Raw genomic sequence first — 19,799 nt, 5'->3', positions numbered from 1 at the left:
ATTACCGTGCAATGCAGTATGTTTTCATAACATAATCTCTTCAGTTAGCGCTGTGTGTCAGGTTTTAATGAGAAAAAGTAGATTGCCTTTTTTGTTTAAAGGATAGTTTATTAACCTTTTTGAGTTCAATGGTTTTTTCCTTCCTTTCTTATTAAATTTTACTTTTTCTTTTCATTTTACTTCCAATGACATGACCTTTTAAAAGTGGTGTTCTACTTGGAGACTTTTACTGTACAGCCTAATTCTTTTAAAATGTGCAAGTTTTTTTGAGTGTCTTTGATGAGTAAGAAAAATATGAACCTTGGTCTTTAAAGGCTTTTTTTTCCCTCATTTTCTTAAGTAATTCTTACTTAAAAATGAGGGACAATACAAAAGCATGTGTGTAAACATATATATAATGAATAATCAAGTATTATTGAGTAAAGAAATCAAGAACAGTTTATTTTGTACAAATATGTTCCTGCATGTTGTAGCAGACCCGCTGAGTTCTAAGAATGAGTTTTGCCATCAAGGTGCACACGTTCTCTCTTGGTCATACGATTACGTGTTTCTGGAATTCTGCTACTTGCAGTGTGCAATGTCTCGGGTTTGCAATTCTGCCACTGCATTTAAAAACAAGAGAGAAAGATATTCTTTAAAATCTTGTCTTACGGCTGTAACAGTTTTTGTATACCTGAGCCTTAAAATATGACCCTGAATCATCCCCAAACAGATCACAGTCTTTTGCCTTGCTTCCTAATTGCTGAGAAAAGCTGACAGGGCTGAAGCAAAATGGAAGGTAAGTTGGCATCTTTCCCTCCGGGGAAATGCATGTGGGGGAAGGAAAGCAGGGCATTTGTGTGCGTCCTTTTCACTGAGCCTGCATAATGCCAACAACCTCAGGCTTACTAAATGGTACAATACTTCCACTAGAATATGGGCAATCCCTGCAGAATAAAGCTCTGCACTTCTCCTGACAGAGCCTGCAGCGCTCAGCGTGGAAGCAAGGCAGATTTAATGTCTCAGGGTAAACCTGCGCCTCTTCCCGCCTCACAGTGACAGCTCCTCACCATGCTCCATCCCTGCGGTTCTGCAGAGCTTCGCTGTGGGCACTGGATGTGCCTGGAGGGTCTGCAGGGAGATCACCCGTCCCACCCCAGGAGAGGCTGCTCAGGGACAGGGACACAGCTTCTGTGTCCCTGTTGTGAAACCCCATAACTTCTCCCCTTCTCTTAGGCAGGGCTGGATTTGCCTCAATCTGTTGTTAAGTTCCTCCAGCAGTCCAAGAGCAGTCATCTCCTTACATTCGTTTTCCACACTGATCCCAGATACTTCTCTGTCGTCTTCTGGATAAAGTTTTGAAATAAAAGTTTCTTGGAGTCTCCTGCAGGGTGTTAAACTGCTCCTCATGTCCATGGCTGTCAGAAGAGGCAGCAGAGTTGTTCTGCCGTCGTGTTTTGATGTACATTCATGAAACTATTTTGAGGCTTAAGTGTGCATTCCTTTAAGCGTTTCCTAACATTCAGAGCTTTTGAGTGTCCCTGAGCTCTTCCTTGGGGAAGGTATCATCACAATTGTCACTTCATATTAGGAAAGTTTTCTGGGATTGCAGTCTTTTTATGTGATGCAGGCCTCAGTTCTGTGCTGTGACAGCTGATTAACTTCAATCCGTGTTAAGGAAAAAATAAAAGGTGGTGTAATTACAGTGCAGTGTAATAAGTAGGCAGCACTTTAAAAAGAAAGGTCCAAGGTTCTTGTAAATCTCTGAGAAAACACATACAAGTGTGTATTTACCATATATTTTATCTGTTTATCCAGGTTTCAGTACATGATACAGTGTGCAGTGTTTCAAAATATATTAACATTTCCCCATAAAAAAGATAAGTTGCAGTAAATAAAAATATTGTAGAGGAAGGAGATCTTTATCGTACACACGGAAGTACAAGCTCTCTAGGAAAGAGGAATATTTTTATAATTCTGTGAAATACCTAACACAATAAATAGCATCCTTCCGTTTAAAACGTTAGGATTTTTAGTACCCATTGCTACCTCTAGAGTTTTTTTACACTAGTGTCCTGAAGAGCTCGTATTGGTGGCTGTAAAGTAAGACTTCGTGTAGTGTTTAGAAGAAAAAGAGGACTGGAAAATAGTGAAGGGATTTTAGTCATTAATTTCTATGAAGATAATGAAATTCCGCTGTTGTGTGTTTTACCGGGAGAGCTGACAACATTTGCTTAAAAAAAAAAAAGGCCCCATAAATGACATAAAACTTTTCAGAACCAATCCCCTGGAGATCCTTCACATTTCATCGCTGGCATACTAATTAGCTTGTCTTGTCAAACTTTGATTGCCTTGTCATTTTAATGCAAGGTTTAAAGTAACAAAGTTCCTTTCAGTCACTGCCATTTAGTACTTTTTAATTTCCCCAATGAGACGTTTTATCCCTATTGATAATGTCAGAGAAGCAGCTAAGCGCTAATAACTATCAAAAGTTAGTTCAAGCAGGGTGACCATGCTAGTATCTAGTGTACAATATTTGCTCTTTAAATATGTTTAAAAATTAAATACTGTAGCAGAACTATCTTGTTGGCTCTGTATGTGTGACACTAATGCAGACAGTGCCAAAATATATGGTGTCTCTTGGAAAAGCAGGACCCCCGTCTTGAGAAACAACTCAGAGAGAAAACAGTATGTCTCCTAGTGTTTGGATAAAATGAAATTCTTTGTAACAGAAACAAAAAGGGAGCCTCTAAACCTTCTCTACATGGTTGTTTTGTTATCTGAGAGCTTGTGCTGGTGGAAGCCCACCTGCTCATCCTTACCAGGTGGAGCAGCAAGGGGTCTGCACCGTCGGTGCCAACTCTGCTCTCCGTAGGTGAGGAAGAGGTGGCAGTGGGAGGGTGACAAGCAGAAAATGGTTTGAGGAATGTGGAAGCCCCAGATAGCTGGGGTTTGGTATGTAGGAGCCAAAAATAATGGGAGTTCTCAATGAGAGATATTTTCACAGGCTTCAAGAATGAATCCGTGGTCCGTGGGATAGATGCCGAAGTTTTCTCTCTTGTTGAAAGGCAGACACAAATCTGAACAGTAGTATTTTACAACCACTTGCAAAGACATAATCGGCTGCAGAATACCACTCCACAGAGAATTATTAGCAATGTAGTACATCAATTGAGCTAAGGAAAAAATGTTTCCTAAAAAAGTGAGAGCCTACTGTCTGTCTTTTTTTTTGCCTATCTACTTACTCTATTGTGTAGCTAGCTAGCTCATTATCAAGAGTTTACCTCATCTGGTAAAAGTTATGTATGAATAGACGACAAGACAGTCCTAGTGTATTTTGGCAAAGGGTATTCTCTGATTTCATGCTGTTCGTAATCTGTTAAATTAGAGAACTACATTTGCCAAAATAAGTTGGGAATATAGTTTCATAGCTTTGCAGAAATTAAGCCCACAAGGGACTATTAGATCATTTGATCTGGCCTTCTATATGTTACAGATCATAAAATTTCATCTAAATAATTTCTAGGAAGTCAAAGCATTTTAAAACAGCCAAAATACTGGGTCTTCAAACCAGCTTATGTGCCTCACAGAAAGAGCAGAGAAGCTTAATGTGACACCAGTGAACAAAATGTGATATTCCCAGTGATCCCAGTAGCCAGACTTTGGTCCCTGGCCTTGAAATAGAGGGGAGTTGAAAAAACCCATACAAATAGAAAAACAAAATCAGATTGCTCCGATCTGACCCTGACCTGACCTGTACACATAAATATAGTAATCATGGTGGTTTGAGCATTAGAAGAAGATGCACCAAGCAGGAGCTCAGGAGGATTTTATGTACCACCTCAGAGCAGTAGTGCATCTTTCTCAGGCTTTGGTCCCTGCTTATGACCAATCTTTAACACTTCAAATGATAGTTGACAGCAACAAATCTTCAAATTCCACAAATGAAATCAATACAATTGGAGGAAAATTTCCTGAAAAAGAAGGAAAATTCATTTGCTCCTTTATAGAATAGAAAAGTCTGAAGCACTGAAGCTTTAGGTGTAATTACATTAAACAATCTGCTGCTTCAGGGGCTGGGAATACAGCAGTGACCATGTAAATAATCCCAGTCTTCCCAGCGCCTTGAAGGAGGGGAGCAGTCTGGAGGGTTGAGGTCGCCAACCCCAAGGCTGGCAGTCAGGACCTCCTATTCACACAAGTCCTAGTTGAAGTGTTCTTCCCAATAACAAATAAAAATGTACTTTTTTGAGAGATCTGGCTGCAAAAGCCTCATAGCTATAGAAGTGGGGGTTTTGTTTGTTTTGTTTTGTTGTTTTTTGGGTTTTTTTTGTTTGTTTGTTTGTTTTGGGGTTTTTTTTGTTGTTGTTTTTGTTTTTGTTTGTTTGTTTTGTTTTGTTTTGTTTTGGTTTTGTTTTTCCCCGAGAGGTAACTGGAATGTTCAGTCATTCTTGCTCCTAGGAAATAGCATTTTATTTAAAGACTGAGCTTATCTAACCACAGCTGGACCTTGAGAGGTTCTGGTAAACAAGACAGAAGGACCCCATACTGTGAAGCGCCTCACTTAAATACAGGTGTATGACATATTATAGTTATATGCTGTAACCAAACTGCCTCTCATTCTTCTCTATGACAAAATAAATACCAGTCATCTCCCTACTGGAAATCCCTCTGCCTTTGCACATCCAGAGATCACACTGAGGGAGTGTGGTCTTAAATCCAAAGACCTTTTTAGAGTCACAGTTTTTCAAAAGAGAGTCCTCCACTTTGTAAGTACTATCTACATCTTTGATACCTCTATATATTATCTTGCATTTAGCTATATTAAAATGAATCCTATTGCTTCATGACCATATAACCAGGTCTGTTGGATGACTCTGTAATACTACCTTGTTCTTATTATTTCAGTCAATAATGATCTTTGTTCTGTCTGAAATTTTTACAATCAGAAATCTGTAACATCAAAATTACAGTTAAAAGTTAATAACTTACTTTTGTCACCATGTATTGGATGTAGAATATCCTTCATCAGGAAAGTAAACATCCATTTTTAAATATGATTTTGTTGAAACTCTAAAAGATTGTTACAGTGAATGTCCAGATACAGTCTTCCAGTTGGAAATTATATGGGATAAAAAAGTTCATTGTCAAGTCTGCGTATGTTTGTTTTATTTCTACATGTATCCTTGGTCAGCATGATTTTCTTTTAATCTCTTTTCAGAAATAGCTAGGGATAGTTTAGCATTTCAAAGACAGCAATTTCTGGTACTCTTTTGCCTAATTTTAGGCTGGTTTCAGATAAAAAGAAGTGTGATCCTCTTTGGAGGACAATAGTAAGTACGTAAAAAATCTGAAATTTCCTGAAAGTGTGATATGTATAGGACATGATGCTGCCATACACAGTGTCTAAACTTGTGTTATTGTAGCCAACATTTTTTCCTCACCCCTATTTTTTAATCTCCTGATTAATCTTGTTTAGATCCAGCTCTACAATATTCTCCATCAGGGTGAATCTGAGGACATTATCCAAGTATTTTGGCACAAGGGACATAAAACTGACAAAAAATGATAGGAGAATTAAGTCTACGTTATGCTGTAATGGCATGTGTTTCCTTTATGGAAAAGTTTCTGAAAAGCCTAACCAAGCTGAAATCAGTGGGGTTCTACAGACATTATTCTAAATGTAAGATAACAGAAAATTCTCTTCCTTTTAAAGGTTTATTTGACTGTACTTTGGGATTTGAGAGCCGGGGTGTTATTTCCTAGTGTTCTGTACCATGTTATAAAAGGGGGAAAAAAAAAAGCCGTGATCATTTTTAGTTTATTTCTATAGGACTTTCTCTATATTGGTTAATTATTCATGATGAAATCCTCTGAGTAAATGGATTTCGCAGAGGGATGATGGGGATGATCTATAAAGTGGAAGAGAAAGGGAGCTATGTATGCCGAGTGGGGAGTATTTTAACATTTCATTTCTATGCATGGCTTAAAATACAAATAGCAAAACCTGCTAAGTATAAAGCAAATTAAAATGACAATATATACTGTTGTTGCAAAGACAGTGCAGTGGTGTAGCATCTCATTTCTATTTACATTGCAAAATTTATGTTTATAAAAGTTCATAAACTGGAGGCAATTCTTAAGAGACAGCACATTGCTAGCTGAGAGCCAGGTGTCCTTTGTTAGGCTGTTTATTTTAGGTTTTTGTTACTCTGCCACCTTCAGTAACTCAAAATTAAGGTTCTTGCATAATTCTCAAACCTAGAATATCAATAAGGCTTTTCATTTCTAGGGTTAATAAAAACTGATCCATCCACCAAGTTCCTAATGCCTGTGTAAAGAAAAGAGTATTGTTATCTCAGTGGTATTCACTGTAAAACTTGGGCAGAGGAATTAAAGAACTACTCCTGTCAGAGCAGTTACTGGGCAACCTGAGACTAAGAATCAAGATTTTCCCAGTTCCACTTCCTAGAAAGCAAAACTGTAATACAAAAGTTACCCAAAATTTTGCTGCTGCTACCGCAGAGTTTCATAAGGTAGACTGGGGAGAAGGGAAAGGTTTAAGTATTGTATAGCAGAAAGTGTGGCAAGCATTGCATCCAAACAAGGGAAAAAACTTTTTAATCCTTGAATGAATTTGCTCTCTATGTCAAGTGTGAACGGTGCCTGCATTGTACGGTTTTGTTGTCCACTCTCCTGAGCAGATGGAGCTTGCAGTTGTATGTCACTTGTTTATTACATCCTCTTAAGATTAGTAGCTGTGTGGCCAGATGGGTCTGGGAGCACAGCTGTGGATACAAGGAAATAAATGAAACCTGTCTGATGCTGCCATGCCCTTTTGTGAGATACTGACGTGTTGCAACTGCAACAAAGCAAAAATCACTTTCCTTTAATATATTAGAGAATTAGATGTCCTTTTTTTTTTTTAATCAAATCATATGAAATCAGCAGGTTGAGGTTCAAGGGATGATACAGTTCTAAGAGGAAAATGTAGTGGAAATCTCTAGCAAACAGCCTCAGCAAATTTACAGGAGATATTTTAATGTGGTAAAATAAATTTAAAGTACATCTCAATTAATCATCTGTATAAAATGTAAAGCAAAGGTTTCTATAGAACAAAGACTCCCATAGAGCATACGCCAACTAGGCAGTAGTATTTCAAAGTTTATTAGATGACATATGTTGAATTATTGATCCAACATTCTGATAAACTATATAATGCATTCATGTAAATGCAAATGAAATGCTGTTCTATAGAAGAATGCCAGATTATGGGCTAGACTTTAAAAATGAAGCCTACACAGTTTTAACTCCTTCATGGCAGTGGACACACTAAGTTGGTGAATCTAGAGATACTGGATGCAGTGTAGGTCTCCACACCTGAGCTGTCATCCCCACTCCCTTTTTACTCCAAGGGGAGAAATAGGCATTTTGGGGAGAATTTACCTGACCTCTTTTAGAGGACACAATGGATCTTACAACAAAGGGGGTCAGATTCTCTCCTTGGACAGTAAAGGGTGACTGCTTGTCTAGGTGAGGTCTAGACATCTCCTTTCAGTCACACTGGCAGAGCAGATTTGATGTAGCGTCTTCTGTACCAATTCAGATCAGTTGCTACAAACTCATTGAACTGTTTTTCTGCTCTCCTGTTAAGTATGCAGGTGAATTGTTCTGATGCAGGTGGTTTGTGGCTTAACATGAAGCTGAGATTTGGAGGGGAAGTTGTTGCTTATTTTTGTAGTGGTAAAACGGTTTTTGGGGATTACAAACTAACCTGTTGCTTTTGAGCACCTCAGTGCATGATTTTAAAAATACATCCTGATGACAGAGAATGAAGCAGTGCGTATTGTCAGCTGTGGAAGTGACACTTGTTGTGAGCTGAAGAAACATAAGGGTTTTTCTCAAATTTATTTTTCTTCTTTCATTTTGGTAAAATGAGAGTCAACACTACAGGGAATGTGCTGTGCTTTCCAGGAAAATAAAAACTTTAAGATGTGAAATACTGTGACTTTGAAAGAAGTAGTGTTATAAAGACGATGATCATACTGTGATTTATTATATCTGAGATCTAAAGTTGGAGCTTAAGAGAGTCCAGCCTTAAGATAGAATATGATGATAGGCAGTCACATAATGAGTATGACGTGTCATACAAAAACATTTTTCTGCTTCTGAAAGCTGCTATAAATCATGTATACTTTGGAAGACTCTTTTATGTTAATTAAGGAAGATGCAGCAAGTTGCAGTATTTTGTGGGAAGAGAGGCAAGTGCAAGTGCAAATCGTTGTGCTTTTTGCCTTATTGCAGAGGGGAAGGAAGAAAGTTTCATCCAATTCTGAAGGAATTTTGTAGCTCCATATTGTAATGCATGCCAGGAGGTTGGGAGGTAGAGGTAGCAATTTTCATTGACTTCCACCATACTGTGTTTGCTTCATTAAAAAATTACAAATTTGTTGGCAAAAAGCAGTAACATATTGCTAGAAAACATCAAAATTCACAGTGTAAATTCATAACTTAAATTTGTGTTCAAAACTGTGGTTTGTGAATTCTGTCTTTTCTTTAAAAAAAGAAGGAATAGCATAATAAAAGTACATAAATCTCCTATTTCTAGGTCAGACCAAAGATTTTTAAGCCAAATATCCTCTCTCTGAGAGTATATCAGACTCATCAAAATATTTATTAAGTAAATGGATATTATACTATTCTGAAATGGTAATCACAGGGAAGAAATTATACAGCTATATATATCTGATGCTATTTTAATGTGCATTATAAAAGTTAAATAATATTATTCCGATATCTGAAAATATGGTACTTTTTCTAACAGGTTGTTTGTTTGTTTTGTTTTTTCTCTTCTTTCTACAGGAAGTTGCCCTTGTCCTTGCAGCTATACTGGTATTTTTGTTGGCTTTCTATGCTTTCTTTTATCTTAACATTTCCAATGAAGTTGACCTCGATCTGGATCCAGATGAAAACTAGCAGATGCAATGAATCTATCATCAAGACTTCTTCAGCTTGAAAAAGACTACATAGGAACACACAGTCCCTTCACTGTGAGACAGTAAATGATGCCATTTCTTGCAGTCTAAATTCATAAGAAAGTTTTGCAATACATCAGTCACTTTTACATTCCAGATCTCCAAAACAGAAGAAGAACACTCGTGCCTGGCAAGTGTATTTGGTTAACGCCAAAGCCAGGAGCAGCAGTACAATACATGAAGTTTATTGTTTAGTTTATTGTTTACATTGTTTTTTTCTCAGGCAGAGAACTTTGATGTCAAAAAACAGGTGCTGTTATTATCATGGGTATTGATGCTGACTTCACTAGAGGAGAGTCTGCCTTGACTGAATTTAGGAATCAAAGCTTCCTAATAGACAAATTAGTTTCCTTTCCTTTCCCAAAAGAAAGCAGAAATACCAAATAAAAAGTCTTTTCTTGATTTGTATTTAAAACCTATCAAAAACCCCTCATCTTTTCTCTCCCTTTTTCTCTTTCTTGTGCATGTGTGCACACGCACAAAGATGGAAGAAATTGTAGGAAAAAAATATCTTTTTAGAAGCAGTCTGTCACCTCCTATATGGACTTGATTTTGTGTCATCCCAGATTCTGTGTGCCCATATATCTGCAGTAATCTTTTTCATTCTTTTGCCAACTGTTCAGCACACATGTGTTCTGTCAGAAATGGCACCTGGATGACAGAAGCTCTAACATTCGCATATGCCTCTGAAACACAGTTCTTTGCCTCCTGTGCTGTCTGAACTAGTGTAAATAGAAAGTTCAGTCGATGTTCGTTTTAATTAGTGTATTGCTCTATTATTAATGTAAAGTCAAAATTGTATTTTAATTATACTCTTCCTGCTGGTCGTGGTATCAACTTGCTCTACCTGTTAGGGGGATGTTGTAAAAAAATGACTTTCCTGTTATACAATCATTTTAATAATCGATCTAATGTAAGAAGTTGTAAGTATTAAGAAACCTTTTTCTATTCATGTGTACTAGTAATTGGGAAAATCTTGGCTCCATGACATCCTTCAGTTCTTGCAAGGTACCTTTCAGCATATGCACTGTAGATAACATTTCTGATCCCTTTGATAACACCAAGACACTTGAAGAAGTTGGGATGACAAAGCAGCTGCAGGAGGCTGTAAAATTCTGGCTTCATCCTGTTCTACTTTGGCTTTGGCATATTGCTGAGCTTTTGGTTATAAAGGTTCAGTTTTGATCCTTTTACAAATGTGGTCAGTCTTTCTTTGCTTCGGATTCACTTTGATACCAAGAAAAATGTAGAGACATTGGTGCTGAATGGGTCAAGAGAGTTAGGCAGATTGGCTTCCTGAAAAGTTATAATACTGAAATTATATTAGCAAATTAGCTTGGCTTTATCTTTGATACCAATTTCAGGGCTGAATGTTAGGCTTAGTTGCAACTGAGATGTTTACTGACTGGTTCCGTAAATGCCTGACTGAAATTTCATATAGTGATTTTTAAGACAAAGAGATACAAATCATAGCAAATATTATAATGGAGAATGTATTTATTTTAAATTGACACAGTCCCATTATCACCACTTAAGGAACTTAGATCAATACAGTTAATATTTAAACCATACAGTAACTATGACCATATACACTCTGAGTCTCTAAGGATCCACTTCTTATCTGTCATACTTCTCATTCACTTTATGCAATGCAAAACAACTCCTCTAGAAATTCGGAGTACAAGTCTTCCAAGAAAAATATGAACGAGAAGCATAAACATGTAAGTGCAAATATTTCTCATTTCTACTTATGACTGTTACAGACACAAAATGCTAACATTTAGGTATTCATATGACTTATAGTCCATTAATACTCGTACACATGACCAAATGCCTAGCAACATGTTGCCTTTATAGTGAAGCATTATCTGACACATGGCCTGACTTTCAGTGGAGAGAAAAGCATATCACAAGCTGTCTCCTTGGATGTGACATGCCTTTCACTTCATCAGTGCCACACCACATGTCACAGAAGCTGCAGACCTCTCCCGTTGCTTTGCATGAGCAATTTTCTTGCTCCATAAAATGCTGGAAGGATTTCTTTCTCAATGTCTGCATGTAGTGCACTGAGTAATGTGTGGTCTGAGAAAGATGCGTAGTTACCCCTCCATGCCGGTTGTCTCATAACCTGCCTTCTCAATTTGTTTCATTAAAAAGCAAGCTATTCTTACTGTCAAATTTGTGAACATGACATTCCTAGAACAGGAGGATTGCATTTCCCATAATTATGACTCACAAACAAAATCCAAAGCACGTATAAGTGTGACTGAAACAGCCTCCTGGATTTGTGGCTTCTGGGTCCATATTGCCCACAAGTGTCACAGTTTCAAGTTTGTCTGTTGACTTCATTTAGGTTAGGACTTTCCATTTGCATGAAAGATATTATCATGTAACAGGAAAATTTCCTTTTGCTTAGATAAACTGAATGTTCAGTGCATATAGAAATACATGGTAAATATTGCAGTAAATACACTTTTTCTTTTAACAGTTCAATAATTTCTAATGGTACTATGTCAATAGTTATTTAAAGCTAAAAGCTCCCAATTTTCCTCAAATTGTTCACCCTTGGTTTTCTAAAAGGCACAAGCACAACCGTATTAGCAATGAGGTCTGATTCTGACTTTACTAATTTATTATTTCCCTGAGTTCACTGAATTTACAACTTATTTACTCCAAGGGTAAATCAGAATCCAACCTGAAGTTATTTCTGCTTTCTGGAGCACTACATTGTTCGTGTCTGATGTTTTAAAGTAGAGACTAATTTTAATCTTGCAAACATGTGGCTTGTTTTGCCCTTATTATATCTGAGATTGGTTTTTGGACCACCTCTCTTTGTATGAGTTGCTCAGTGTCTATTTTAGCAATAAATGTATTTTTACTATTTTTGTGCTCTTATTAATGTCAGATGTGTCACACTGAATTATATATACATTTGAAAGGAGATTAAAGCAATCTAAGCAGCAAAATGTTCAAATGTGAGCGGTGACACTCACAAGTTTTAGAAGATCTGGATAATTGTAGGCAGTTCTAGCCTCATATTAAAACTAAGTGTAACCTTTGAATACTACAATACTTTGAATACAATAAAGAAGAGAACTTTCCTTGGCATCCTACCCAACACCAATAGAGCAGTTCTCTTTCTGCAGACAAAGTTGTCCTGTGTAGCATCCATCAACTTCAGACAGATTTACTCTCGTCTAAAAGTAATATTTTTACACGGTTGTTTCAAAGGAAGATTGCTGATCAAACAATTTACACAGCAAAGCTCTCTTTATGGCACAGGTTTTTTCAAGGATATCAATCTCTGGGTGAAGGGCTAGACTACAGTATTGTTGTTGCTCTCTGCTTGTGAAGTAAACTGAATTTCTTTCTAGCAGAGGCTGTTGAGGAGATGCCTGTAAGACGTCCGCATGCTGTGGGTGGGAGTGGATAGTCTAGAATAATCTCTGTCTAGGAACATACACCAGTTTTCCAGCAGTGATTTTGCCCAGTAAGTCTTTCCTCAGCACTTCTCCTTTTCCGTTTGATCCTGCAGAAGCAGAACCAGCTTGCAGACCATCTCAGGACAGAAGCCTCAATATAGTAGTTCTACTAGAGCTGCTGGTGAACATTGCCAAGGAAAGGCTTTAACTCTGTCTCCTGGAGTCCATAAACATGTTTAACTGGAAGCTTAGGAGGCATGTTAAGCATTTCCCTAATGGACCCTAGAGATACATTTAAACTTTTCTTGAAGAACGCTTTATTTAAAGTTCACTGTTGCATATCATATAGACATCATGCGCTTCAGGATCTGTCATAGCTCCTTCCATGCATCAGACCAGCCATAGCAGAGACAACAGGTAGACTGTGGGATTGTGCCGCAACACCTAACTGCAAACATACACAACATGAGCAAACTCATCTGGTTGGGTGTCATCAAGAACAGTTGACCTAACAAGTTTTGTTTTAAAACTAAATGAAGGCACAGTGAAAGTCCTACAAAACCACTTGTCCCATTTCCCTGAAAATTGCCATCATGGAAGAGGCTTATCTGCTGACTTAGAGCCAAGTTTTGAATGCTGCCCTTTCAGGGAAGAAAATGTTGCTATCACCTCCCAGTAAGGTGGTGATTCATTTTGCTTTGATGCAGGATTGTGCCTATGAGGCACAACTGTGCCAGCTGGTGAAGGTCAAATGCATCCAGGACAATTCTCAGTCAAGGGCTGTACTTGAAATGCAGACTAGGCAAATTGGAGTGCCAACAAACAGGATACTACAGATCTTGATCGTGTTTCAAGTTTTACTTACAGTAGCATAATAATGACTGGTGCTTATGACTAAGAAAATAACAATATGGCACATCAATAAGACAGCAGAAATATGATGCTGGAACTGCTTCTTAAAAGATTTTGTAGTGGATTATGCTTGCACTTTGGGAAATGAATCCATGAGATGAATAAACTGGCAAAGATTGTCTGTGATCTTATGCTTACAATATTTTTTCCTGAAAAAGCCAAGAGAGATATTTTGCAACACTTTTCCCTTTCCTCTTAGTTTGCTGTAATACGTTCTTGTGTAGATGGATTCCTACACTTTTCCAAGAGTGGAAAAATATTTTTGTAGTTCATCAATGCATTTAATTGTCAGAATCCTCTAGTCTTTCTTTTATACCCCCTTAATCACAACCAAATTGGTGGGGAGACAGCCAAAATGTTAGGTACCAGTGTCTCTCAAGCAGATGTCACACCATTATTTTTTAGCTTGCTTAAATGAATAAACATGTTAAACTGTGAAGTATTACATTTTAGATTTTTTCATTAAAAAAAAAGAGGGACAATCTGTTTACTGTCCTTAATTGAGACAACAATCCTGGTAGCTGCCAGTTTTGGCAGTTTTAATGATGAACTATAAATATTGGGACAAATCAACTAACTGGTGATTGTGAAAGATAGTTCAAGTAGAAGCTTCATTCTGCATGAATGCTTTTTTCAGTGCTATAATTTTTTCTAACTTCTATAATTGTTATACTGGTTTTGCATGCTAAAACCACAAATAAATACATGACAAGTCAAACAGTGGCCTTGACTCTGTTGTCTTATTCTGAATCACTGAAAAAGCAGATAAAAGCTGACAGCCCTGCAGCACAGTTTGTGCCTCATCCAAATTCTTCCTAAAAGTTGTTTGTTCAGGTCATTTGTAAATGTGAGCTGTGAAGAGCTTTGTTTTGCTGAACCTTGAAAAAACTGAGCAGCATATAGGTCTTTGGAATTTGCCATTTTACAAAGAAATTGTAGGAATTTTAAAGAACAAAGCCACAGGAGGTGAGTGTGGAGTTCAGTGACAAAACGATGTCATTCTCCTATTGCTGTTCCTCTGTGAATGAGAGTGAAAGAAAACAGAAAAAAATGGCTGATACTTCCAGAAGACACCCACCTTGCAACTCATGGTGTTGCTCAAGAAGAAGAGGGTGGAAGGAAAGCTAATTCTGGTATCAAATCAGAGCTGCCTCAACTTCTTACTTTTCATGTGTCAAAAAAAAAAAGGGGGGGGGGGGGGCAAGAGGATAGAAGTATGTCTGAAATGAAGCAGCTTCTCATTGGATTAATCGTTCATTTATTTAAGGAAGGAATAAATGGAGTTTGGGGTATTTACACAAAGCATAAGTCAGGTTAATTGCTGTTGCCTTCATGTGAAATATGTCACATAATGCCAAGCTAGAGTAGCTTTGTGAGTCTGTTATTGAGTTAAATGTAAAGGTACTGATACAGGCAATGTCCCCTTTCCTCTAGAGACACCTTCTTATACTTCTCTGATACTATCAGCACAGAGGAGAGACAGGGAGAGAAAAGTGGGGGAGCCCTTTTGCTGATTCTGCACTCCTAAAGAACTACCCCTGCTCAGTGGGGAGCTGCTGGTGTTTAGAGTAGAACTGTGGTCCTGGATTGCTTTGGACAGGCTACAAAAAAGAACAGAGCAGAGTTCAACCTACAGGGCGAGTCTCCTACCATCACTGGTGCCTGATTTGTTACCACAAATAAATAGAAGCTGAGATGTGCAGGCTTTTTACTTTTATTTATTAGGTTCTCAGGGAGATGCCAGAAAAATTGTCTTTTGTTGTCCTTTCAAAACTTATTCCTGTGTAGTTGTTTCCCTTAGTGTCCGTGGGACTCCTTTCCAGTCAAAGAATGCAAGGCTCATGCCTACTGCTTTTGGTAGGAAAGCTGCAGACACTCTCCTTTTGCAAGGTGGGGCTGGGGAGTGACCTGCCACCCCCTGCTCTCACCTGGCTGAAGCTGGAGAGACCTCCAGTAGCTCTGACTCTGTAATACAGTAAGACTTGCTCTGGTTTGGGAAGGACTGCGAATTCTGAATTCAGGGCAGCTTTATTTAGCCTTTTCTGCCTGAGGAGCCTTCAGAGCAGCCCACACGGTGAAAGTCAGGTTTTTACTTGCTTCCTTTTTGACAGCTTCCTTCAGCTTCTCTTTTAAATAAAGATGAGCTAAGATGCTATGGTTGTCTACGTAAGCAAGGCATTCTAACAACAGTACCATAGGTTCTCACTGCCCTAATGAGCTTGTGACTATTCCTTCTTAAAAGGCAGACAATTATATTTGTGGTTACCTGTTCAGTAATCATAGCCATTCTCAAGCTGCTCTTCTCAGGCAGTACTTCACCTTTGTGCCACTGTGTCTCTGCTGCTCCAGTAATAACAGGATGTGCTGAACACAGAAGAGAGTAGAGCAACTTCATATCATTACCCACACCACAAGTACATTTAAAGTTAGCCAATTTATGTGGGGTAATTTTTCCCAGTGCACTATATAGATCTTTTTTTGAAGAGCAGTCCTTTAGAACCTGCTCTGTTCTTGTGAATGTTGTTTGGCAGTCTTTGCCTACATACATGAAGGCTTGTGAGTTTACATTAAAATAAGACAAGTTATAAACACGATTGTGTTCTTCGTGAGAACGCATCAGAATTTTTTTTTCTCATAAACCAGTCATAATCTATTTTTTAATTAATAGAGAAGTGGCTTTGGTTGTGGGTGATAGAGTTTGGTCAAATGTATGTTCTCATCTGAAATGTTACAGAATGATAATTACCTCCATTTGGTCAAGGGTTGCCTCAAAATACGAATTACTTGCAATATGTGTGACTTTTTCCAAAGATGGTCATGCTGAAATTTGGAAAATTCTCCACAGAAAAGTCAGATCTATGACTTGTAACAAGAGGAATGATTTTGAATTTTTTACTTGTCAATGAGTCTTACCTTCTGTTTTAGGAAATTTTCAAGTTAATATCATGATGGATCGGGTAATGCCTGAAGGACGACTGGAAAGAAAAAAATAAATGCTTAAGAGACTCTTTACATGCATTATTCAACTTCTCGTAGACACACTGCTGTGACTGGACTATGTCAGTGTTACAGGGTGAGGCAACACATCTGAGACAATCTGCTTGTGATTGTTACACCCTCAAATGGATGGGGGCAAGTGTTTCTGCTACACTATGTTATGCTCTTATGCACAGAAGAGATGTCTCTTGCTAAATGAATTCTTACAGATGAAAAGAAGGAAGGAGGAAGGAAGGAAGGAAGGAAGGAAAAGGAAGGAAAAGGAAGGAAAAGGAAGGAAAAGGAAGGAAAAGGAAGAAAGAAAGCAGGCAAGCTTCCTGTTGGCAAAGACAGTTGGAAACAAGAATCATTCCTGCAGCATAGGAGTTGCGCATAGAAAAAATTTAAAAGATAATACAAATACAGAAAGGAACTTTTCATTACACTGTACATTTATAAAGGATAAAAGTAGGCCTCACACCTTTGTCATATATTCATGATTCCTTACAGTACAGGTTTCCAGAGCAGTTTCCACAAAGCTGTTATTCCCTCTATTCCACCACTAGTTTGGGGGTCATCATTGCCAGCTCAGAATGAAAAGTGATGGTGTATTTCCCAGAACTTAAACATTTAAAGTACTTTTGTTAAATGTTGAGTTATTCAATTTCTTTGAAAGGATCTACCATAGGGTATGTACAATAATGCATAATGCAAACTGATGTAGAATAACAGAAAAAAATTATAGCTGCCTTTCAACCAATCAGCTAGCTATGGCACTGGCCTGAGGGCCTTCAGTGCTTTTCTGCTTCCTTGCAAAGCCTTGAGGAACAGATCTGTCACATCCACTCATCAACATTTATCTCAGTTACCATATTAGTTTTCGTGTCCTTTGTTAAAGAATTAAAACTTGAGGATCATTCATCTGGAGAAGGTTGGTTTTGATCTTTGCACCTTGATCGGGCCTTCCAGCTTGCTCAGATTGAGGCTTTTTGGCAGATTCCTTCCAGAGCTGTGAGCATTTTGAAGAGACTGCATACTCTTCCATCAGGTTAGCAATGAGATAACACAAGATGGGGACAATGAAAGAGTGATGCAGCCTCCCTTGGAGGCAGAAGTATTTGCTGAGGTTGTCTGGCAGTGGAGTACCAGATATGTCAAGCTTCATACGGAGGGAGGAGTGAGGCCAGGCAGATGGATTTCAGGATCTCAGCAGGGACTGGATGCAGATGTACTGCCAGATGCTGCTTCTTATGCACTCCCTCCTTTGGTGGCACAAACCCAAGAAAACTTATGAGAGGACCCCAGTGCAATCTTGCTCTTCAGGAGTAAGAGTCGAGATCATGAGATGTATCTCTCATGCTAAGGATGATGAAAAGTTGGTCAATTCATTAACAACTCAGGATTATAGGAACTGCAAGTGCTTAAATAAACCTTCCTTAACCTAACAGCTGGAGTTCATTTATAAATGAACCTTTGCAAAAGTCAAGTCATGGGAGCTTTTAATTCCAATAGACAATGTGTACAAATATTTCCTGTATCAAAATTGTTCCATATCTTCCTAAGTTAATTAAAAGTCAAGTGACCAAATGGTTTAATACTTGTAACATGGAAATCCGTGCAGCTAAATATAAGAGGAAAAAAGAATTTAAATGAGAAATATGTTAATTTTGTTCCAGAGGAACTACAGAGGCCATAGCTCTGATGAGGCCTGAGGAAGGAGTCTTGTACACTAATGATGTCTGCCTCCTTTCATCGTGTGCTAGTAACAGGGTAACACATCTTTCCACCCAGCCAACAGGAATACTTTAATTAAATAAAACAGGATTACAAAACACCAGGCTACCTAGCTGCCCCAGTTTAGAGAGCTGAAGAAATAAAGCTCTCAGTTCATTAAATTATGGCTTGTATAGAGATCCCACTATTACGTCCCTCACAGCCAAATATCAAAAACAGATCCACCAGCAACATGTTCACGCGCTGTCAAGTTCTCCCATGTCTCAGAAGTCTTGAGGAATACAGAGACTGTCACATGCGTGAGAGATTTTGTCTTATGTTGCTCCTCTCACAAGGTGTTCCTTGACCTTAGCATAGGCTGAGAGCTGAAGTTGGCAGGCTAATGAGGAGGAAAAAGAGGATATTCTGTAAAACCTCTACTGTATGCTCGTCTTAATCATTTGGAGGCAGACATCACAGCCATCCTTGGAGGTGGAACTGGGATGGAGTATTCTAGGAAAGACACTGGTGTTGCTCTTTGGAAAGCACAGTGGAAAAAGCTTTGGGCCATCTGTGTCCCAGTGGAGGAACAATCAGTGAAGGCTGAATAGGTTGTCTTGAAATAAGGACAGCAACCAGCAAGCAGAGCATCCTCTTCCTCCAGAGCCTGAAATCTATAGCAGTGCCGTGGCCCAAAGGAGCAGCACTGCCTCTCCATCTGAAGCCCAGGCTTTTGGCCAGCTCACCCTACCTGGGAGTTTGGGAAAAACAAACCTTGTGTGACCCTTCAACAGCAATTACACAGGATGCCTCTCCAAGAATGAAAATTACCTCCGTGTAATACTACCACCCACCAACACCCGCTATTTGTGAATTATATCCCTGGCTTTCATCCCTCTGAAAAACAAAGTTGATCTGACTAATACTGTGATGTTCCTAATGACTTGTTCGTTGGTTATATGGTAGCTGCATTTAAATTTATTTTTAAAAAAGCCCACACATATCATGGCTTGATTTACTGCGGCTGCCACAGATCTCCCTTGGTCATGGCGCTAGGTGCAGCATGTCCAGCAGGGCAGTGTGTGCTGAAGAAGGCAGGAGTCTGTTTGTGGTTGTGCCCTCACAAGGCACCTCTGCCCACAGTGTTGCCTGCTGTGGGAGCCCCTGCAGCACCTGATGGTGCTCCCTGCTGCTGCATCAGCCCAACAGCAGTTTGAGTATCTGACTCCAGTCACAAACGAAGGGAATTCAGAAGTTGAGCTGGTGCTCAGCTGATCCTGAAGTGAACAACAGTCCATACCAGAAGTCACTGGTGAGCAGAAGGCAGCCTGGCGTTGCAGATGTGTGAACATGCCTCTGAAGGGCTGCTGCTCTCCCAGGCTGTCTGCTCCCTGTCCACCATGGGGACACAGGGGACTTTTGCCACAGCCTGTCTGGTGACACAGTGACCTGCTTCATGCCGTGGCAATATTTACCTCTGTGTGTGGCCAGGTTTATGGGCCCATGATCTCTGTCCCAGCTGCTCCTGGGACAGCCCATGTTCATTGCCTGTATGAAGGATGAATATAGATGAATATTTCATTGAGAAAGACTCTGTGAGCCCATTCAAAGTAATTCAGCTTTTTGTGTAAAGTTTCTAAATTTACTCTAGCATATTTATATCCTTTTTGTTTATGACTTATGACTTGGGGTTTTGGTTTTTGTTTTTTTTTTTGGTTGGTTGGTTTTGATTTTTGTTGTTGTTGTTGTCATCGTTTTGGTT

At 38.8% G+C, this 19,799-nt stretch overlaps 1 protein-coding gene across 3 annotated transcripts in view; it reads left to right on the top strand.

The window, feature by feature from the left end:
* TRIQK (triple QxxK/R motif containing) overlaps positions 1-14,071 on the top strand; it is a 64,916-nt gene extending 50,845 nt beyond the window's left edge. For all 3 annotated transcript variants that reach the window (XM_065053968.1, XM_065053967.1, XM_065053966.1), the window contains exon 4: positions 8,842-14,071. In XM_065053968.1, coding sequence (XP_064910040.1) covers positions 8,842-8,955 — 114 coding nt within the window. In that variant the 3' untranslated portion in view covers positions 8,956-14,071. The remainder of the gene's footprint in view (positions 1-8,841) is intronic.
* The last annotated feature ends 5,728 nt before the right edge of the window (positions 14,072-19,799 follow it).

Source organism: Columba livia, chromosome 2 (genome assembly GCF_036013475.1).
Source record: "Columba livia isolate bColLiv1 breed racing homer chromosome 2, bColLiv1.pat.W.v2, whole genome shotgun sequence".
NCBI classification, from domain to species: Eukaryota; Metazoa; Chordata; class Aves; order Columbiformes; family Columbidae; genus Columba; species Columba livia.
Note: the sequence above shows the minus strand (reverse complement) of the source record. Positions and strands in the feature narration are given on the sequence as shown.